The sequence below is a fragment of the Myotis davidii genome, unplaced genomic scaffold (assembly GCF_000327345.1).
Source record: "Myotis davidii unplaced genomic scaffold, ASM32734v1 scaffold88, whole genome shotgun sequence".
In the NCBI taxonomy this organism is placed as follows: domain Eukaryota; kingdom Metazoa; phylum Chordata; class Mammalia; order Chiroptera; family Vespertilionidae; genus Myotis; species Myotis davidii.
The window spans coordinates 6,053,043-6,075,475 of record NW_006300377.1 but is presented as its reverse complement, the minus strand read 5'-3'; the positions used below and the strand labels follow the sequence as shown (position 1 = coordinate 6,075,475).

Sequence of the window (22,433 nt, the reverse complement as noted above, 5' to 3'; positions counted from 1 at the left end):
TTTGTTGGTAATTTCATGTTAATAGAGTCATGCCATATATAGTCTGATTTGTCTTGCTTTCTTCATTTGGCATGATGTTTGTGAGATTCATTGATTCATGTTCTAGCATGTATCAGAAATCAGAGGAATCCTGGGGGAAGGGAAACAGAGGCAGGGAGCTGGATGTGTAGCCGGCTGTGGTCCCCGTTCAATCCAGGGAGCCTCCACTTCCCCGATCCCTGGAGCAGCAGGGGTGGGATGTCAGTGGGAATGGGGTAGGAGGGGTGACAAGACTGAGAATCAGGTCACCCTGGAGAGCCCCTGGCACCCTGCTGGAGCTGGGGAAGGAGCATTGCCAAGGATGGGGTGTGCTAAAGGCAGAGTGGGGAGTGGGGGTGGGGAAGTAAAACTTAGCAACCCGCTAGTCTGGTTAAGAGCCGGCTCCAGCCAGAGAGTCTGGGGTCAGATCTGCCACTTACCAGCTCTAATACTCTCAGACCCGGGCAAGCCAGGAACCTGGCACGGACCCCCACTTTAGATGACACCCCTTTGGCTCTCTACTGCACGGGGTGAATTTGAAGGTCCACAGGCTCACGGGCTTGTGCCCACTTGGAGCTCCAGCCCCTTCACGGACCACACCCCAACCCAGGCCCTGGATGTCCCTGCGCAGACAGCCCCGAGCCAGCGGCCAGGGCCTGGGAGGCCTCTTTCCCACGTCCTTTGTCCTGAAGCTCTAAGAGTGGCAGAAGGGTGGCTATATGCCAGGTGTGGACCAAGCAGGAACTCCAGTGCTGGGGCATCCACAGGCCTGCATCCAGGCCCCTCACGCAGCCCCCTGCAGCCCAGGGATGGAAGAATGGACGGGGTGGGGGGTGGAGGTGGAGGGCTGGGAGCCCCTTTTGTATTCCTGCCCTAGGCTCTTCAAACATTTGGGTTGGCTCCGACAAGCTGTGACTTTGGGCAAGTTACTTAACTCCCTGTGCCCCCAAGTAGGCTTAATAATAGTAGCTGCCGTGGAGCTGGTATGAGGATGAACTGAGTGCGTTCATGTTAAGCTCAGAGTAAGAGCTGCTATTATTACCTATTATTCTGGGCTTCGGCTCTTCCCCTCCTGCTGCAGAAGAAGCACCTTGCCTTTGGCTTTAGAGACTGAGGAAAAGGTAGGGAATGGAGACCCACCCTCCGCTCCCTCCCTCTCCTCCCGCACAGCCCAGGCCCCCCTTCCTCCTTCCCCAGCTAGCGCCCCAGGTCAGGATGCCAGGATGGCAAGAGGGCAGCCAGGTTGTTGAACTGAATGTCATGATTTGTTTAATGTTCTTATTGGTGGTTGAATGAATGAATGATGAATAACAAAGAGTGAATGAATAAAAGTCAAACAGAAAGAAGGCTGGCCAGATGTTTTGGCGTGGGGGCTCCTGGGATCTGTTTGCTTTCAGTAGACAGTGGAGGCAGAGAGCGGGTGAGGGCCTGGCTCTCTGAAAGGTCAGCTCTGGTTTTGGTGAGCGGCTCCTGCCTGGGAGAAGGCGCCTGTGCCTGTGAGCGCTAGACGGGGAGTCCCTGCCTGCATCCGGGCCCTTCTGTGTCTGCGTGTGGGTGGGTGTCTCCATGTGAATCCCGGCGTCTCTGTCTGTGTGTCCCTGTTCAGAAGCTCCTTCCTGGCCAGTAATGAGGCCCTGGGGATTTCTCATGTGTTCATGGCTCTGTGGCCCAGAAGCCATCTAGCTGGGCAGGGTCCCCTCCCGGCAGAGGCTATGGCCTGGGGTGAGGCCAGGTGGGACGGCGCCGACTCCCTCAGCCATTGACAGTCGTATTTACAGAGCTCCAAGTAGGACGTAATTGCTTCTATTAATCTTTCTCCGGTTGTTAATTGCTCACTTATCGGGTTGTGTACTATGCCGACTGTTGCTCTTAATTCGCCTCTATAGCTGCAGGTGTTCACTGCCTTATTAACTGTTAATCGGCGCCACTAGGGATGGAGACTTAATTGGCCCCCAGAGTGGGACACAGGCAGACCAGCCCCGGGCACTGCCAGGCTCTCAGCCTGTCCCTGGAACCCTTACCTATGAGCACAGGTTGCTACCAGAGAAGGAGCTGGCCCATCGCCATCCACTGGCAAGTGGACCCGCGTAGGACAATGAGTGACATCTGCAAGGTGTGGCCCCCTCCTCCAGAAAGCCAACCGACCAATTAGAATCCAGCTCCTACACTCCCTCTCATCACCAACAGCCTTCTTCTACCCGGGATAGGAGCCAACCTCATTTCTTTTCATTATCGGAACGTAACTGAGAACTAAGCGACCAGCACTTCTGCCTCCCCTCTGATCCAGGCAGTCAAGGCTGTCAAGGTAGCAGAGACACCCGGAGAAAGGAGGGCAAGCTGAAGGAGCTTCTGCCGGAGCAGGGAGATGCAGCTAGACCCGGGAGGACTTACCAGCTTTTCCAGAGGCCAGCTGGAACCATTCGAGTCCAAATAAGAATAAGAACTTCCCGGAGGAGATCCGCTGCTCATCCCAGCCACCCTAGGGGGTCCCTCCCGGCCTCTGCTTTCACAGCCCCGACCTCCCTGTGCACTGCTATACAGCTGCAGCCGCGGGAGGGTCTCCCTGCTGAGCGGGCCTCTGCTGTCCCCTACCCAAGTCACAGCAGAGGAATCCCAATTGTCCACAATGGGACACCAAGGCCCAGACAGGACAAGGGAGTGACTCCAGGGCCCCGATCCTCTCTGGCCAGGGCTCAGATATGAGTATCCAAGCAAAGCTTCCGCCCCCAACCTCCCCCTACCCTGCTCCATCCCAGACATCTCAGACCTGGAGGGGATTTTCTTGGTCACCACCTTCTTAGTTTGGTCTTTTAAAAATATATATATATATATATATTTATTGACTTCAGATAGAAAGGGAGAGAGAGAAACATCAATGAGAGAGAAACATTGATCAGTTGCTTCCTGCCACCCCACCCTGGGGACCAAGCCTGCAATCCGGGCATGTGCCCTGACCGGGAATCGAATCTTGACCTCCTGGTTCATAGGTCAACGCTCAACCACTGAGCCACACCGGCTGGGCTTAGTTTTGTTCTTTAAGCCTCTCAACCTCAGCTGCCACTGCTGCAGCTGCCTCAAGCTCCAGCACCTTTGAAACAGGAATGCAAGGTTTCTGGAAATAGTTGACCCGAGAGAGACAAGTATGTTAAATGTGTTCACGTGTGGTGGTGGTGGGTGGTGGTGGTGGTGGTGGTGGTGGTGAGATGGGGGGCAGGGGGTCCATGCCTCAGCAGCCTCCAAGAAGGACAAACAAGCAAACCAACATGGTCCACATCCTGTGCCTCGAATCCGGTCTGCCCTGACATCTGAAAGTTTATCCTGATGTTAGTTGTCATGTCTTGAGCTGCAAAGGAAGCCGATTTGCTTTGGTTGGGCCCTGAGAGAAGCTGGGCTCTATGGAGAGATGAAGGGAACCACCATTAAATGCCTACTGTGTGTCAGAAGCAGCAGTAAGTGTATGCAGAGGTGGCATCTCATGGAATCCTCACATAAGAAACGGAGCCGGCGAGAGGGAAACTAAACCTGCCCAAGGCCACACAGCCAGGAAAGGGCAGAATTGGGATTCCAACCGCTGCCTGCGTGTCTTTGGTCAGTGATATCGCGGTGGATTCATCCTAATGGCTCAATAAAGTGACCAGGGCTGGAATCGGTGATCACTATTACATTTTACCCACTTGACCCAAATCTGGGAACATTAGTAAGAAAAATGCGCATGTGCCCGGCGGTTGCTCAGTGGTTAGAGCGTGAGCCTGCGCACTGAAGGGTGGAGGGTTTGATTCCGTCAAGGACATGTACCTCTGTTGCCAGTTAGTTCCTCTCCAGTTGGGCTGCCTGCGGGAGGCAACCAATGTGTGTGTGTCTCTCTCCCCCTCCCTCCCTCCCTCCCTTCTACTCTCTAAAAAGCAATGGGGAAAAAATTATCCTTGGGTGAGGATTAAGAATAATAACATAAAATAAATTTAAAAAAACATAAAAACTTTTAAAACCGCCTACGCATGCGCAGTCCTCGTGCCCATCAAGCAGGATCAGCAGCAAAGGGAACCTGTCCACTGTCCAGGGACAGTTGCCCAAACAAGTTCCGGCCCCGCCTCCATGTTAATGACATGCAGATAGATGTAAATTTGCACAAGCAACTGCTCAAACCTTGGGAAGCAATGAGATGACACAGAAGTTTCTATGGAAACCCAAAAGCGCCCCCACACACACCTCGTGGCAGAAGCAATCGCAAAGACACGTGCACAAAGACCCAGGGTTCCTCGCTGCGGGGCCCGGAGGATCACGGAGTCGCGGAGGTTGTGAACCGGAAGGACCCGCAGAGCCGGCGTCCAGCCGGTGCTGAAGCCCGAGAAGCCGCCGGGAGAACGGCATCGTGGGGCGCCTTCCGCTAGAACCCAGGGAAGCTTGGTAGCCCAAGTCCCAGGCGACTCCTACTCTGGCCTAGCAACGTGAGCCCCGCCCAGCGTTGCTTAGCAACATCTCACCGAGCCTAGCAACCGCCGGCCTCGCCCCCTAGCAACAGCTCGCCTAACGCGCAGTCCGGGCCTCCTCTGCCAAAGAGAGAGGCCAGGGGCTCTGGACTAGCCGCGCAGCGGTCGCCAACCGGTGGTCCGTGAGGTCCGAAAGGTTGGCGACTGCTGGCCTAGGGCCACAGGTGGGTGGGCGTCAGGTTGACCAGCCCCAGCCTCGAAGCAGGCCTCAGCATTCGGGGTCTGCCTACAGCCCCCTCCTCACAGAGGTGAAAGCTGAACGGTAGCCTCAGCGCCGAGTGCAGAGCTTGCTCTTCCCGGAGCGCCCCGGGAAGGCAGCAAACGCTGCACCCGGGGGAGGGGGTGCGCAGCCGTCTCCCGCTCCAAGTCCTCCTCCTTCAACCGCGTTAGGAAAATGACCCAAATTGCCGGCTCGGAATAGAGCTGTAGGTTGCATAGTAATTTGTGTCATTTGCATACGGCACAGAAGCTGTGGCGCTCCCCAGAAAGCTCCCAAAGGAGCTTCGACCCGTCTGCAGGTTCACCCGTCCCTTCTCCTTGTCCCATCCCGCACCCCACCCCGGTCCCTGCTTCCCATCCCTTCGGCTAAAATCCCACACCTCGCCCCACCCCCAGCTCGGCCTCTAGCCCTGCCAGCCCGACCTCCATCCCAAGGCCGAGGGCCCCCTCTGCTGTCGTCCGCGGGTAGGGCAACAGCAGAGCTCATGGGGCAGAGAAGAGACTCCCCCAAGCACCCCATCCGTCCAGCACGGTCCAGGACAAGGCTGGCACATAGGTAGATTTCGAGAAGGGGTGGGCAGGGGGGCACCCAGGCCCGGAGAGAAGGGTAGGGTCCTATCAGAAGTTCTCCAAGCCACGTCCTGCTTCTCCGTGTGGGTTAGGCAGCCAAGAGCAGCTCATTCGCAGGCCAGTCCCCAGACTCAGTTCTCCCAAGGACCCTCCACACTGATATGCTTTTCCATTGTGGCTGCTGTTAGATCACCCCAGGCCCCAGGCAAAGCAGCACCATCCAGCCCTAACTCCAGCCTGAGTGTCCACCTGCCAGGCCAAGACCCTTGGCTTTCTCCAGTCCCAGTGCCCGGGAGCTGGCAAGAGATACAGAGAGGAGGAGTCCTCTATGGATCTCTCGACTTCAACAGACAACAGACACACACACATGCTCACAGGCAGAGGCACACACAGAGACACATAGGGACTATGGTGGTGGCCCCACCCCCACCCCATCTCTCTCGGTAATGAAAATTTTTAAAAACATTGCAATCTCTAGGTGCCTATGCCCCTTCAAAAGCCGAATTCTTTCTCTCCCCCTCCCTACTCCTGCCTTCTCTCCCATTACCTGTTCTCCTTCCTAGTCCAGATTACTTGCAAAATGCTTCCAGAACCCACCATGCCAACAGCCGTGCCCTGGCACACAGTGCTAGTGAAGGACCTCAGACAAGCAATTGGCAAAGTTGCCCCTCCATCCCAGCACGTTAGCTTTGCTACCACATCTGTGCACAAAATCTCAGACACACCCACGCCAGCACACACTCCTGCCCAGCCAGCAGATGCATGCAGTCTCAACTTCGTCAAAATCTTTATTGAACCCAAAATCAACACTAAACAGTTTGCAAAACATGAAACTCAAAAGGGGCGCGTGGGTTGAGCTGGCCCTCCCCTTCCTCTGCCCCCATATGTCCCTGGAACAGCTCAGGGGTCAGCACTGGGGAGGGAGTCAAAGGCCCTCTTCTAGGGTCAGGTCTCTCCAGGGAGAGGACACTCAGAGCCAGCTCCATCTGTTGGGCCCAAAGAGGAGTCGGGGGCTGGGCCAGGGGGCTCTGGAGTTGCCAGAGGCCGGCATAAGAGTCCAAGGATTCCACCGGCTGCAGGTGACTGCGGAAGGAGCTCCTGGCCTGGGGGTCTCAGGGAGGCTTGGAGCTGGCGGCTCATCGTCACCAGGGATTCAAGATGCTGGAGCAGGGCTTGCTGGGGACAGGATGCCCTGTGGAGGTGCTGGCCCCGGCCAGCTGGTACTGCCAAAGAGGGGTGCCAAGACTGGCACCAGCCCGGTCTTGTGGGCCACTCCCCTCGCCCGGGCCCCCGCCAGGTCTCAGGCTCTCCCCACAGTCTCCCCCTGCCTCTAGAGGGCTTCTGCCCAGCACAGCTTCCCCTTGGAGCCAGGCTGCCTTTGCCCCCTGAGGGAGGGGAGCCCTTCGGGGCCACATCCGGCCTCCTGTCCTTCCGCTGGTAGCATCTCATCTCCACTTTTTTGTTGAAGGAGACCACCTTGCGAACCTTCTCCAGCAAGGGGCTGGATTCCGCTGTGTCTGGAAACCCTGCTGTGGGGAGCAGCACAGCCAGCAGCAGGCTTGGGTGAGCGGCTTCCAGGCCTGGGGAGAGGCAGGGAGAGACCCAAGGCTGGTAGGAGAGCGTGCACCACCCTCCGGGAGCTGCGTGCTGGCTGTGGCAGGAGGTCTGGAGGTCGGACCCCCAAGAGGAGCTTTCCAGCAAGGAGACGGGGGCCCAGGAGCTGCTGGGGAAAGTCACTGGGAGGGTGGACGTGCCTTGGAAGATTGGTTCTCAGTGAGGGAAAGGGCTCCCCTGGCTGAGGGTAGACATGGATGGTGTGACCCTACCTCAGTTTTCTCATCTGTGACATGAAGACATTAATAGTACCATTCTAGGGTTATTTGGAGGACGAAGTGAATTAATTTAAGTAAGCTTTTAGAACACTGTCTGGCATGCAGTCAACAATAGACAAGTATGAGCTACCGGCATTGTTATCACATTTTCCTGTCTCAGAAGTTCCCTCCTGAGAGGTGCCTGTCTCCACAGAGACATGGGTATAACCACGTGAAGGGAGGCAGGGTCTGGTACGGGCATCAATATTCTCACCTGGGCCTCCAAGAAGGCGCAGTCTGGTGGGCAGGGGCTGGAAGGCAGGCAGGGGCAGCAGGACTACCCTCACGTGTTCCACCGCTGCCAAGCCATGGCACTGCTTGTTGTTGAGGTAGGAGTAGAGCAGGTGGCAGTTCTGGGTGTCCCGAGCCCCCTGGGGGCACAGTCTGGCCACACAGGCGTCCTGTAGTTGCAGGAAGGACAGCAGCTGTAGGAGCAGTCGTCCTTCCCTCCTGCAAGCAACCCCGCTGGGAGGAAGTGCATCCCCATTTTCCGGAGAAGGAAACAGAGGGCCTCGTCCAGGGTCACACTGTAAGCCTGCAGTCACAGTGGGAACTCAACCCAACTATTGTACACCAGGTCTCTGCTCCAGAGGCAGAGAGAGAGGGGCACAGGGCTGGGGGTACGGTGCTAGCAGAAGAGGTGATATGCAAGGGTGGGTGGTTACCTTGGCCTTGGCTGGGCAGACACTAGCCAGAAGGTTCCAGATGGTGCTGGAGGGAATGCAGCCTGCTGAGCGGATTACCTCGGGCAGGGTCTGGGGGAGGTAGCATGGCCAGTCAGCCCCCAAGATGCCTAGCCACTGAGGGCACACTGAAAGCCACCTGAAAGCCATGGCCTATGACGAAGAGGATGAGCAACTAGTCTATCAGGACCCCACGTGGCTGCCAGGAAGCCCTTATTGCCCCAGGAGGCCTACGTCCTGTCCTGGCCAATCTCCTACAACTTCTCAGAAGGCCCTCACTCCCTCCTCTGATCTTCCGCCTTCGTCCCACACTTTCGCTGATCATTAGTCACTTAACAATCACTTCTAAAATCTCCTCTGGGCCAAGGAAGCACAGGCCGCTGTCCTGGGTCCTTCTTGCTCTATGCCTTGGGTTACAGGGAGTCCTTTACCCATGTGTGTCTGCAGGAGTGGGGCTGGCATCTCATTTGTCCCCATGTCTAGCACAGGGCCAGGCATAGAGAGGGTCTTAGAATGAGTGAATGAATGAATGAGTGAATGATTGAATGAATGAATGAGGGTGTGAGTAACTGACTGGGCTGGTCAGTGTGTGAGGGAGACCCTGGTGAGTAGGGCAGCAGTACCATGATGAGCTGACAGCTGTGTCCTGAGACCAGCTGGGCCTTGACCCGGAACTGCTTGATGGAGAACATGGCCACAGCCCCCTCCCAGGGGGGCTTTGTGGGCCCTGCAGACACCTGCAGCCTGGAGGGAAGGACAGAGAGAGGGCCAGGGAGAAAGGTCATCAGGGCTCCCCCAGCATCTCCTTACTTTTCCAAGAAGGTCCCGTGTCCGCACTGCGGGTGTAGCACACTCGTCCAAGCACGGCGTTATGCGGGGATGAACCAGTAGGTTGGGATGATGGGGAAACTGAGACCCACGGAAGAGGTACGTTTTTTCCAAGGCCACACAGAAAGAGAAACCCATGCCGAGCCTGCTGTCCCAGGGGTGGCTCCCCCCACCTCCCTGCCCCAGCCCCACACCTGTCCAGGGGCTCCATGGGAGGTTTCTCGGAGATTTGGGGCATCTCTGGAGAGGACATCTCTGGGCTTGGGGCTCTCCGGATGACATTGTCCTCCACCCTCCTGTTGGCTTGGGAGAAGCCTGGCAGCGCACACGAGGGCTTCCAGTCTGCAAACAGCAGAGGCAGGAGCTGAAACAGGCTGGCAGCCAGGCTGAGCCCAGCCAGGGCTTTAGAGCCAGGGTTTGAAGCGGGTGATTTTTGAAGTGACCTGGGGCACAGGCACCCCCACCCTGCCACCTTCTCCCCAGGCCACACATCCTATTATTGCTGACCCTCCCCGCCCAGCCTGCCCGCCCCTCTGTGCCCTTTCTGTGTCTCCCACAACCGTTGCAGATGTGGCAGCTGGGGTCAAAGAAGTGGTGCTCATGCTGCTCCGTGGGGTCCTGCTGCTCCGTGGGGTCCTGCTGCTGCTCCGGGAGTTCCTGCTGTTCTGTGGGGTCCTGCTGCTCCGGAGGGTCCTGCTGTTCTGTGGGGTCCTGCTGCTGCTCCGGGGGTTCCTCCTGCTGCTCCAGGGGTTCCTCCTGCTGTTCTGTGGGTTCCTGCTGCTGTTCTGTGGGTTCCTGCTGCTCTGGGGGTTCCCCTTGCTGCTCTGGGGGTTCCCCCTGCTGCTCCGTGGGGTCCTGCTGCTCTGGGGGTTCCTCCTGCTGCTCCGTGGGGTCCAGCTGCTCCGCGGGGTCCTGCTGCTCTGGGGGTTCCCCCTGCTGCTCTGGGGGTTCCTGCTGTTCTGTGGGGTCCTGCTGCTCCAGGGGGTCCTGCTGTTCTGTGGGGTCCTGCTGCTCCATGGGGTCCTGCTCCTGCTCTGTGGGGTCCTCTGACATGGCAGGCAGGGCCAGTGGGCTGCAGTCTGTGGACATCATGGGTCTCTGGGAGGCATAGGGAGAGGGGGTGGCCTGGAAAGGCAGCTGGGGAAGTCAGGAGCCCTCCATGAGCGGAAAGCCTCAGGGATGTGGTTTTATTCTTCCAAGTAATATGTTCTTTTATTACAAAAGTACTGTGACTCATTAAAGAAAATTTGAAAAATTTAAAAATTAAAAAAAAAATCACCCCGTCCTGTCACTTAGAGACAACTGTTGGTACTCTGGGTACTCCTTTATATATATATTTTATATATATATATATACAAAGGTTTTAGGGATCTTTAACTAAAATAGCTAGGATCAAATATTCAACCTGTTCCTGTCGGGTGGCTCAGTTGGTTGGAGCGTTGTCCCATACACCAAAAAGGTAGCAGGTTTGATTCCTGGTCAGGGTGCGTACCCAGGTTGCAGGTTCCATCCCTAATCAGGGTGTGTATGTGAGGCAATCAATCTATGTTTCTCTCTCTCTCTCTCTCTCTCCCTCCCTCCCTCTCTCCCCCTCTGCCCTCTCTCTCTCTCCCACCCTCCCTCCTTTCCTCCCCCCTCCCTCCCTTTCTTCCTCCATCTTTCTAAAATCAATTTAAAAACAACATATCCTGCCGAAACCGGTTTGGCTCAGTGGCTAGAGTGTCGGCCTGCAGACTGGGGGGTCCCAAGTTCGATTCCGGGCAGGGGCATGTACCTAGGTTGCAGGCACATCTCCGGTGGGAGATGTGCAGGAGGCAGCTGGTCGATGTTTCTCTCTCATCAATGTTTCTGACTCTCTATCTCCCTTCCTCTCTGTGAAAAATCAATAAAATATATTTAAAAAAATAAAAATAAAAACAACATATCCTCAGGTGAATATTAAAAATATACATATACAGGGTGTCCCAAAAAGATGTATACACACTTTGAATGATTATAAACTCAGTGTTTATTAACATACAGTTCTCTTTCAAAATTTAAAAGAATCTACAGAAATTAATAATTTGTTTTGTCATTGCCTGTTTTCAAATTGATGACTATTCTGGTCCAGGAACTGCTGATAAGGTGAAGCAATGGAATCGCAAACATCAAGAATCATTTTGTTCAGTATTTGTGCACCCTCAATTCGTCGACTGATGCCGGGTTTTGTACCGTAAACTTTATCTTTTATGTATCCCCATTAAAAAATGTCTAGTGGCACTTTAGGATAAATTTTCTTTGTCCAAAGCTTAGTCTGGCTTCACCCATTATTTCAAATCAGTTAAACCTGAAAAGGAGTGAAAATTAAGTGAGTTATCAGCTGTTAACATGTGTATACATTTTGGGGGGACACCCTATATATATTCAACATTTAGAGCATACCTCAGAGATGCTGTGGGTTCCATTCCACAATAAAGCGAATATTGCAATACAGTGAGTCACATGACTTTTCTGGTTTCTCAGTGCATATATGTTATATTTACACCATTCTGTAGTCTATTAAGTGTTCAATAGCCTCACGTGTAAAAAAAAGTGTGCCCCCTGGCTGGGTAGCTCAGTTGGTTAGAGCATCATCCCAGTACACGAAGGTCCAGAGTTCAATCCCCAGTCAGGGCACATACAAGAATTCATCAATGAATGTATAAATAAGTAAAACAACAAACCGATGTTTCTCTCTCTCTCTTCCTCTCTCTCTAAAATCAATTAACAAATAATTTTGTTTAAAGTGTACCTAGCCCTAGCTGGTTTGGCTCAGTGGATAGAGCATCAGCCTGCGGACTGAAGGGTCCTGGGTTTGATTCCAGTCAAGGACATATGCAACGGGTTGCAGGCTCGATCCCCAGTGGAGGGCATGCAGGAGGCAGCTGATCAATGGTTCTGTCTCATCATTGATGTTTCCATCTCTCTCTCTCTCTCCCTTCCTCTCTGAAATTAATAAAAATATATTTTTTAAAAGTGTACCTACCTTAATTAAAAATATCTTATTGAGGTGAACACACAATACAGTATACAAGATTATATTATAGAATTGTACACTTGAAACCTATATAATTGTATTACCAATGTCACCCCAATAAGTTCAATAAAAATGTTTATTTATAGAGCAAAGTATGAAATATAGGAAGATATTTCATGTATCTTGGTGTCACCAAAATAAAATTTAGGCTACCCCAAATAAAAAGCAACAACATCATTGTTAAAAAAAAAAAAAAGCCTAATTAATCATCATCTGAGCCTGTTGGAAAACTGGTGCCAATAGACTTACTTGATGCAGGGTGGCCACAACCTTCAGTTTGTAAAATAAAAATAAAAATGCAGTATCTGCAAAGCACAATAAAGCAGAAGCGCAATAACACAAGGTCTGCCTGGATCCTCGTCGTGTCCCTGAATGACAGCAGCGGCACCTGCCCGGTCCACAGTCCCTGTAGCTATTACACGAATGAGGGGTGTGGCAGTGTACGCACCACCTCGGGCCGGACGATTGGGTCATTCCCAGGTTTTCACTGTTACAATTGGTTCTGAGGACATCCTTGTGCAAGGAAATATTTTCCTAAACTTTCAACTATTTCCTTAGGACAAGTTCTCATAAGCTGATGACAGAATCAGGGAGAATGAACACTTTTAAGACTCTGGATGCTCATGGCCAAATCGCCCTTCTTCGTCATAACAGAAGCAGCTTTAAACACAAACTAAACATTGTCTTAGGAAGATTCAAGAAGATTTTAATCTTGCCCGGCTGGCATGGCTCAGTGGTTGTATGTCGTCATTGTTACCAGGGGGTCACGGTTCAATTCCCAGTCCGGGCACATGCCCGGGTTGCGGACTCCATCCCCAGTGTAGGGCAGGCAGGAGGCAGCCAATCAATGATTCTCATCATTGATCAGCTTCTCTCTCTCCTCCCTCCCCCCCACTCCATCTCTGAAATCAAGAAAAAAAAATTTTTTTTTAAAGATTTTAACCTCTACTTTTGCCCTAAAAACCATCTCCAGGGTAGTGCCAAGGCCCAGGCTCTGGAGTCAGACAGCCTGGCTTCAAATCTCATCTCCCCCCTGCCAACTAGGTGACCTGGGCAAATGGCTTCAGGTTCCTCATTCAGGAGTACATTTCAGCAAGGAGTCAAGACTGTTGTGTGCTACTTTCCCTCCCCTCCTCTGCTACCCCCTACTCTTCCCCTCTCTCTTCTCTCCAGGTCTTCCTAGCTCCTCCCCTGCACTTACATTAGATCTATTCAGGGAATACAGATTGGTTTTGGTTGGAGAGCAGCCACATCCCCGCAGGCTCCTCTCTGCACAGGCAGCAGCTCTGGTTGTTGGCCTGGATGTTGACTGGGAGAAGCAGGGACCTTGTCTGCCATGCTCACTGCCATTTCCCCAGTGAACATAGCTCCAGGGACCTTCCCTGCACTCCCCATCCTGGACACACAGCTGATCAGACTGGTGTGAACATCTGACCCACACAACACCCAACAGGAGCCGGGCGCCTCTGAGAGTGACGGGAGGGAGCCCCGGGGAGCTCTGACAGCTGCAGGAGGCTGGGCTGGAGGGCTCACTGACTGGGATGGAGGGCTGCTGAGCCGCCGTGTCGGGCTATGTGCAAGGCGCAGGGGCCAAGCAGGAGGAGGGAGCCGGATGGACAGAAGGACAAAGCAGATCTCCAGCGATAAGAGGATACTTTGCACCGACTGCCCTGGGATCTGGGTGCTTCCCCGCCTGAAGCACCCCTAATTCCTTCTGCCGAATAAAGCAGGTCTGCTCCTTCCAGACACAGGACACTGCCTCCAACAGTGTGGCCCTCCTGCTTCCCAACCGGGCACCTGGGGGGGACTGCCGGGACAGGACCACTCACGTGGGGTCCCTTGGGGTTAGGTCAGAAGGAGAGGAACCGGCACTGAGGAGGAGCTGCCAGGCCCTGGGTCGGGGGCTGCCTGGCCCCAGGCTCACCTGGACTCTGCATGGTAGATCATTACCCCGCTTTACAATGAAGACGGTGGGCCGCACAGTGGCCAGGTGACGTGCCCAAGGCCACACAGCTGGCGAGGTAAGGGGCACAGGCCCCGCCCAGCACCAGGTCAGGTTCCGCTTACCACCAGGTCCTCCAGGGTCAGCATCTGGTCCGTGTCCCGCAGGATCTCGACTTCGCCCTTGTGGGTCAGCTTGGAGGTCGGAAGGATGCACAGCTCCTTCTGTTGCTGCTCAATGATCTCCAGGCCCTGGGGGTGGAGAGCCCTCGCTCAGCCGGATGCAGGAGGGTCTCTGGCCCCAAGAGCCCCAGTGCTCACTGTCCTCCCTCGAGGCCTCTCGCCTATGGTCCTTTCCATGCCGGCCTTTTCCGTCCCCACACTTTTGCTCTTGCCATTCCCCTCACCCGGAAAGCCCTCCACCCCAGGCCTACCTCTCCACAGTCCACTCATCCACCCTCCAGCACAAGCCCTGCTCCTCAGCGTGCCCTGAACTTCGCCTGCACCAGCACAGTCAGTTCTGCTCCTGAGTGCACCCCACCATCTGTCCTGGGAGGCGCGCAGGCTCTGGAGTGCCGGCTGGGCCATTAATATAAGAGACCCACAAGGTAGTGGCCTTGGGCAAGCGCTTTACTGCTCTAAGCCTCATTTTTTCTCTTCTCCGGGGATTAAACTAAGAGCATTATATTAAACAGCACACGTAGGGTACTCCGCCAGAACCTGGCTCATAGTAAAGGCTACTTGTGATTCTTAGTACTGATCAAGGCCATCCTATCTGAAATGTTTCCTGAAAGCCTGTTCCTCCCTTTCTAGCCACCCCAGAGGGCCGGGGCCCCGTCCGCCCTGGCAGTGCGGGCTTCGTGCGGGAGGCTCTGGGGCAGCTGCGCAGGCTCTGTGCTTAGACGAGCCCCGTGGTTAATGCCCTTGTCATCTTGAAATTCCTTATCGTGTTGAACAAAGGGCCCTGCATTTTCATTCAGCACCTGCCCCCACCCCCCATTGTGCAGCTGGTCCTGTGCCCTGGTCCCCACGGGGCCAGGACAGAAGTTCAGTCTGTAGTGCACACATTCACCTAGTGGATTCTAGTTATTCATTCTAATCAGTGTCTACCAGGACGGGAACCTTAGCACCCACCCCATCCCATGGCCCCGCTCCCTAGATCAGTCCTTCCCTCTCTCACTGGGCCACAAAAACCGCTACACAAATCCCCTAGGCCAGCTCGGTGCCCACACCTTCCCTGCCCCTGAACAGTTCCCAGGGAGCAGAGACCATGGACAGGGTATATGGGGCTATAACTGTGAAGTGTGGGGACAGGGGGTCTCTCACCCGGTCTGGGGCACCAGGAATGGGAACAGGGGCACCCCAGGGGTCTACTCCCCATGGATGGCAGATGTCAAGCATGAACTCTAGAGTCTGGACCATCATCCCCAAGCCCACCCTCCCCCCAAGCCCAGCTTCACAGAAAAGCCAGTGGAAGGCAACACCTCTCGGGGTGTCGCTCCTCTACCAAGCTCTCCATCCCTAACCCCTTTCCTCTCTGCCGCTTTTCCTAATTGTTTTGGTGGAGTCTCTCTGGCTCGCTCCCTGTCTGCCAGCTCTCTTTTCGTTTCCTCATTTCCATGTTTCTCTCCGCCTTGTGTTCCCCGTGTCTCACCACCTTCCCTCAGCCCTCTGCTCTGTCTCTCTCTCCCTGCTCCATATTCGGGTCACCCCTCCACACCACTCCCCATCCTGTCACCTGTCCTGACCTGACCCCAAACCTCACCCTTTTCTCCTCCTGGTCCCGCCAGCGGGCCAGCTCTTGGGGGGCCAGCTGGATTGAGTTCATCCGCACCAGGCCGTGGGGGGTGACATCTCCATGAACCACTTTGAGAAACAGGTCCTGCAGGGAGGGCAGGGGCAGGGGCTGCACCACACCACTCAGAGCCCCACCCGCTCAAAGGCCGGGCTGGGTGCCGCGGAGGGGCCGGCCCAGCCCCCGGTCCCGCTCACGGGGTTCCTGGGGTCCCGCAGGTTGAACAGTAGGCTGCGGTACTTGGTCTTGTAGCGGCAGTTGGTGGCTTGTGTCAGGTCGAAGAGGGCTGCCTCGATGCCAGCAGCGATGCCCTCTACCACCTCCTTACTCAGCGCCACGTCTGGGAGCTCCCGGAGGCTGTGGGGGACACGGCCCTGAGCTGTGAGGTGGCCCAGGCCCTCGGCTGGCAGGGAGAGATACGGTGGGAGGCAGGGTCTGGGCCAACTCTGTTTTGACTCTGGGCATTCTCCTACATGGACCCACTTATTCTCACCCCACCTCTCTGAGGAACAAGTGTTATCAGTCTCCATTTACAGAAGGGGTGACTGAGGCTCAGGGAAGGGAAGGGGCTTGCCCGAGGCCACATTAGTGGCGAAGCAAAATCTGACTGCTCAGCTCACGCTCTAGCCCTGGCCAGTGGGACCGGGGAAAGTATAAGGGGAGACAGCCTTGGGGAGGGGAGGGCATCAGCCAAGGCAGAGGACGGAGCCCTGGCCATGGGTGAAACCTTGAATCTGCCATTGATTTGCTGGGTGGCTTTTTATTTTTTATTTTTTTAAATTTGTTTTTGTGCTATCAGAGAGGAAGGGAGAGGGAGACAGGAACATCAATGAATCACTGATTGGCTGCCTCCTGCACGCCCCCTACTGGGGATCGAGCCCGCAACCCAGGCATATGCCCTTGACTGGAATCGAACCCGGGACCCTTGAGTCCACAGGCTGACGCTGTATCCACTGAGCCAAACTGGCAAAGGCTGCTGGGACTTTGCAAAGTCCCGCCCTCCCTGGACCTTGGTCTCCCCATTGGTAAATGAGAGCCTGGGTTGAGATCTCTGAGATCCCACCACAGTCTCATTGGATCTGAAAACCTTTGCTGCGGTGACACCCACAAGGACCTGAGCAGACCCTGAGCCACAGGGGCTTAATGGGAAAGCGCAGCCTTGAAGCCACAGAGGCCCAGGGTCAAGTTCGTCTCTCTTCTCACTCTTTGTGTGGGCAAGTGACCTCACGGCTACAAAATGGGTTCGTCATACACACAAAAGCCCTTGGAAGCCACGTGGGAAACACCCTGCCCTCAGGCCATATGAGACCTGCAAAATCATTTGGTCTGGCCCTGCCATGGCACTCGGGGTGAGTTAATTAAATGTCTGACCAACTATAGCAGGCTATTTTTTTTATAGTAGGCTAATGTTTTTTTATAGCAGGCTAATTTTTAGGTATAATTTTGTATGGCCCGCGAATGATGTTATGAATATCCAAATGGCCCTTGGAGAAAGAAGGTTCCCCACCCCTGCCTCAGAACACGGCATGGCCCAGGGAGGTGGTGGTAGCCGTCAGGGGTCAGGGCAGTGGGGAGGAAGGCCTTACCGGCTCCACAGCACCTTCCTCATGACGCGGACCACAGTGTGCCGTACCCCAATGTCCTTTTGGAGCTGAAGCTGAGCTGTGGAGAAAAAGGATCAGGGTTCCCCAGGGGATGCTCCAGGCAAGGGGAGGAAGTGACTCCGTGCTGAGGGGCTTAGGCAGGGAAAGGAGGGGTCCGGTCTCAGGGACCCTGTCCCACCCCCATCTGCCTGAGAGCTGAGCCCAGGCAGCCACCAGCCCCTACCTCTTTGGGGAAGGACTAGAAGCTGACTAGGGGGTGAGGGGAGAAAAGACATATCCTGTCTCCCAGGGACTGCTGGGCACCACCCCGCTTCAGTCCCCACCAGTCCTCGGAAGACAGGCAGCCCCTCACCTGAGTCCTCTTCCCAGTCCTGGTCCTCGGGCTCCTCGGGCTCCTCGGGCTCCTCCTCTTCAGACTCCACTGGACTGGACTGTGGGCGACGGGGGAACTAAGGCCAGGTGGCTGGGCCCAGCCCGCGGCCCCGCAGGGACACAGCTTCCCCCAGCCACACCCCCTCTCCCACATTCTCCCTGAAGGAGGCCGCGTGACAGGGGCAGGCACACTCACCCCTGGCCACTCTGCACGGGCCTCCTGAACAGGAAGCCCCTCCTGCAGGAGAAAGAGCATGTGGAGGAGGAGTGGGGTCCCTGAGGGCCAGGGAGCCGCTCCCAGATGGCGGACGGGGTCAGCGACGCCACCAGAGCCCCACTCTGTCCCTCCTGAGGGAGGCCACCAGGAGAACTTGGGGTGGCCAGGAGCCAGCAGCACGCAGACCCCCGGCACGGCCAGGTGGCGGCCTAACCCTCTGGCCGTTGCTTGCTGTGTGACCGGGAGCAACAGCATCTCTCTGGGCTGCAGTGGCCACTCTGCGAGTCGGTGTGAGGGTGTCTCTCTCACAGGACTGAGAGACATCGCCCAAGTGAAGAACCACATTCCCTTCATGAAACTAAAACGCGCGTGGTCTGTACCTGGCACCAAGTGGGGCTGTGGGCCTGGCGCCTTATCTTCCTCCTGGGCCTCTGGGCAGGTGAGGCTGCGCTGACCTCCATCATGTTCTCCAGGGGCTCCAGCTTCAGCGGCCGCGAACCCGCTGCCTGCCCGGGGCTGATGGCCCCCAGGAGGTGGATCACCGACCCGGAATCCACCTGCAGGGGGAGAAGAGCCATGCGGGCGGGGCTCACCTCAAAGTGCTTATGTCGCCCCCCCCCGCCCCCCCCCATAACTGCACTCTAAGCTCCAGAGAACACTATTCCCGAGGCCTACTAAAGGCCTGGCACACAGTAGGGTCAATCGCGGCTTGCTAACTGCCTGGCCTGTGTCACAGGAGAGGAGCCCATCTTCTTTCCGACCTCTCTCTCATCTTCCCCGCTCACGCCCAGACACATTCAGAGCTGACTGAACCCTTCTCACCCTCCTGATTCTAGACACATCTCATCAGGGGGGACTGTGGAGGTCAGAGTGGGGTCCTGGTCTTCTAATAGCTAAGCATCTGTCCTGCTCTCCCGTTCGCTATGGTTGCCTTTTTGTTTGTTTGTTTGATTACTGTAACGGGGGGGGGGGGCGGGGGTGTTGTAACAAGATTTCCCTTTCTCCTTTCCTTTTTCTTGCTTTCTTTAGGCTTCAATCCTGCTTTAAGTGTTTTGATTCATTTGCTTTATTGCAAACTATGGGGAATTGTTGTGAAAGCAAATGGGTCTGAAAAGTAATCCCTGAATAAATGACCATGAATGGTCAGGTTCCAAGGTATGGGGGAAGGTGAAAGTCTGAGATTCAGCATCACAGGGAGTGGGAGCACTAGGGGGCTCTCCCTTGGTTGCGGGCACATCCCCAGTGCGGGGGGCGGGGGGCTGGGGTTGCCACTAATTGGAGGAGCCCCCATCCCACCAGACCTGGGGAGAGGGAGGAAGAAGGGCTGTAATGAAAAGTAAAGACCTACGTAGCACACACGCTTCACCCCGTGGGACATCTTCATTTCCTCCTTGAAGAGAAAGAGGAGGCAGAGGTTAGAATTCAGGGGATCTAGGGACCCACAGAGGTGAAAGATGTACGTTCAGTGTTCGCTGCATTGGTATTTATAACCAGAAAAAATTGAGTACAATCTAATGTTCATCAAAGAGGAATGGTTAAGCCCTGGCCGGTGTTCTCAGTGGTTAGATCATCAGCCCGAGCACCTGAGGTCTCGGGTTTGATTCCTGGTTAAGGGCGCATACCTGGGTTTCAGGTTCACTCCCCAATCTTGATTGGGCATGTACAGGAGGCGACCAATCAATGTGTCTCGTTCACAGCGATGTTTCTTTCTCTCTCCCTCTCCCTTCCTCTTTATAAAAACCAATAAAAATATATTAGAAAAACAACACCAACACAAAGCTACTAACCATATATTGCTCTCTGTCTTTCCTTCTCTTCTCCACTCTCTCTATAAATCAATGGAAAAATATCCTCAGGTGAGGATTTAAAAAAATAATCAAATTTAAAAAGGGGGGATGGGTAATAAAAAGTGACGTGTCGTACTATGGAGTCTATGTAGCCATCAAAAGGGGTGAGTCATATCCTTAGCTGATTTGGCTCAGTGGATAGAGCATTGGCCTGCAGACTAAAGGGTCTCAGGTTCAATTCCAGTCAAGGGCACATGCCTGGGTTGCAGGCTCAATCCCCAATTGGGTGCAGGAGGCAGCCAATCAATGATTCTTCACTGATGTTTCTATCTCTCTCTTCCTCTCTGAAATCAATAAATATATATATATATATTTTTTTTTTTAAAAAAAAACAGGTGAGTCATAATATAAACTACTATTCATCAGGTGCTTAGAAGGTAGCTGGCCCTGGAGGAAGCACATCACATGTAATCTTATGAAGGTCTCAGAACAACACTATGAGGTGTGTACTATTTCTATCCCCATTTTACAGATTAGGAAACTGAGGCTCAGAGAGGATCTGAAAAGTCCCGTAGCTCCTAAGCAGTGGAGCTAGGATCAGAACTTAGTTCTGTCTGCCTCAAAGCCCAGGCACTAAGCTGCTGAGTTATGCAGCAGCACAGACTGATATGGTAAGATGTCATGCTGTACTATTAGGAGAATAAGAATAGCTGACAGAATAGTATCTGTTGCATAAGCCCATTTATGTAAATACATAGTTATAGTTGCATAATAGAGGTTATCTCTAGGGAATGAAATTGCAGGGGGTGGGTTTGCTTTCCACATATAGGCACTTGGGTATTTATGTTACTTAAAATGAGCACATATTTCTTTTATAACCGGAAACATTTTTTTTACTGAAACACAAGTTCAGAACAGTATGTGTCATGTGCTACCATTGCACTAAAAAGAGAGAAAAAGACTTTTTAAATTTGTATTTGCTAGACTCTGCATAAAATATCACTGGAAGTATCCACCAGAACCTAATAAACGAGGCTGCCAATAGGAAAGGGACTGGGAGCTGGGAAGGAAACTTTTCACTTTTTTTTTTTAATCATGGGAATGAATGAGCCTTTAAAAAAAATAAACTGAGAAGGGGGGTGGGGGGAGAAAACGGGACATCTGGGACGGAAAGCAGGAAAGATATTAAGGACAGCCCTTCACAATTTAAAACCTTTCGGCTGGCCCCATCTCAGGGTCCGCATTGCAGCATTAGGAGGCTCCAAACAATGCAGCAATCAGACCAGCAAAGACTTTTGCTTAGGAACTGGATTTATCAGACCAAAATACAAAATACATATATATAACATGCTTAACAAAATAAAATAAGCCAGTCAGAAAAAAAGAAGAACTTTAACATAATTATAGTTGCTCTTAAAATGTGGTCCATTGTGTCCTGGTCAGTGTGGCTCAGTTGGTTGGAGTCCTATCCCCATACAACAAAAGGTCATGGGTTCAAATCTAGGTTAGGTCACATACCCAGGTTGCAGGTTCCCAATCCAAGTATGTACATTATGTATGGGAGGCAATGGATGAATCTCTCTCTCTCTCTCTCTCTCTCTCTCTCTCTCTCTCTCTCTCTCCCTTCCTCTCTCTCTCAAATCGATAAATAAATCCTTGGGTGAGGAATTTAAAAAATGATCAAGCAGATTTGGTTGGGAACCAAACACAAATTTTGGGAATGAAAAATATGCTAATAATTAAAATGAAAAACTCAATATATAGGTTTAATAGCACATTAAAACAACGGAAATAAGTCAGTGAACTGGGAGATAGATTTAATAAGTTACTGAGACTATTCACAGCACAAAGACGGAGAGACACAGTCAAAGAGACACTAGAGATAGAGTGAAAAGGACTAATTAAGCTAAAGTCCCAGGAGAGAGTAGAGAGAATGGGGCAGAGGTACTATTTGAAGATCTATGGCTAAGAATTTTCCTGAATTGATCAAAGGCAACAATTCACAGATTCAAAAAGCTCAGTGAATTTCAAACTGGATAAGTGAAAGCGAATCCACACCTGGACAAATCATAATGAAACTGTTCAACATCAATGATAAGGAGACCCTGAAAGCATCAAGAAAGAAAAATAACAGCTCACACGTAAATCGCACTGAAAAGGCACTATAACTGTTCGGCATGCTGTACATGTTAGTTCACTCAATCCTCACCACAGCTATGAGCGGAGCACTGGTACCATTATTGTCCCCATTTTTCAGAAGAGAAAACTGAAGCCCAGAGAGGTTGGTTAGTCACACAGCTAGTAAACCAAAGAGCCGGGACTTAAATCCAGGCAGTCCGATTCCAGGGGCCACGCCTGTGACCGCTCCTCTACAATGCCTCTCACCAGGAGACCTTTTACTTACCACAGAATGACAATTAGACGAACAGCTGACTTCTCAATGGTAATGTGGAAGGCAAAACAGCAGAATGATAGTTTCAATGAGCTTAAAGAAAATAACTATCAATTGTGGACCCAGACAAAATCTTTTCTGAGAATGAGGATAAAATAAAAACACCGTAGAGAAAAGCGAGTTATTGTTTTTCTTGATAATTTAATTTTTTTTCAATAACCAAAATGTTAAAGGATGAACTTGAGGCAGAAGAAAGGAAAAATGATCCCAGGTAGAAACGCTGAGATGCAAGGAGAAATCTTGAGCAAAGAAAATGATAAATATGTTGTTAAATCTAAACCTCCATGGACTTATGATTCTATAATAACAATGTGTAGTTTGTGGAATTAAAAAAATAACTTAGGACTAACTCACTGGATAACAACAGCACATAAATTGGGAAGGTTCGTCCTGGCCGGTTTGGCTCGGTGGATAGAGCGTCGGCCTGCGGACCAAAGAGTCCCAGGTTTGGTTCCGGTCAAGGGCATGGACCTCGGTTGCAGGCTGCTCCCTGGCCCAGGCCCTGGTTTCTCTCACATCGATATTTCTCTCTGT

At 53.1% G+C, this 22,433-nt stretch overlaps 1 protein-coding gene across 1 annotated transcript in view; it reads right to left on the bottom strand.

The window, feature by feature from the left end:
- Window positions 1-6,064: 6,064 nt before the first annotated feature.
- The window catches only part of SPOCD1 (SPOC domain containing 1), a 28,476-nt gene continuing 12,107 nt past the window's right edge, over window positions 6,065-22,433 (bottom strand). The window contains 15 exon segments of the mRNA XM_015572782.1: window positions 6,065-6,874; window positions 7,380-7,566; window positions 7,831-7,920; window positions 8,472-8,606; window positions 8,870-9,018; window positions 9,237-9,774; window positions 13,799-13,924; window positions 15,438-15,554; window positions 15,665-15,824; window positions 17,054-17,129; window positions 17,424-17,502; window positions 17,686-17,750; window positions 17,753-17,813; window positions 18,041-18,217; window positions 19,009-19,050. Coding sequence (XP_015428268.1) covers window positions 6,240-6,874; window positions 7,380-7,566; window positions 7,831-7,920; window positions 8,472-8,606; window positions 8,870-9,018; window positions 9,237-9,774; window positions 13,799-13,924; window positions 15,438-15,554; window positions 15,665-15,824; window positions 17,054-17,129; window positions 17,424-17,502; window positions 17,686-17,750; window positions 17,753-17,813; window positions 18,041-18,217; window positions 19,009-19,050 — 2,637 coding nt within the window. The 3' untranslated portion in view covers window positions 6,065-6,239.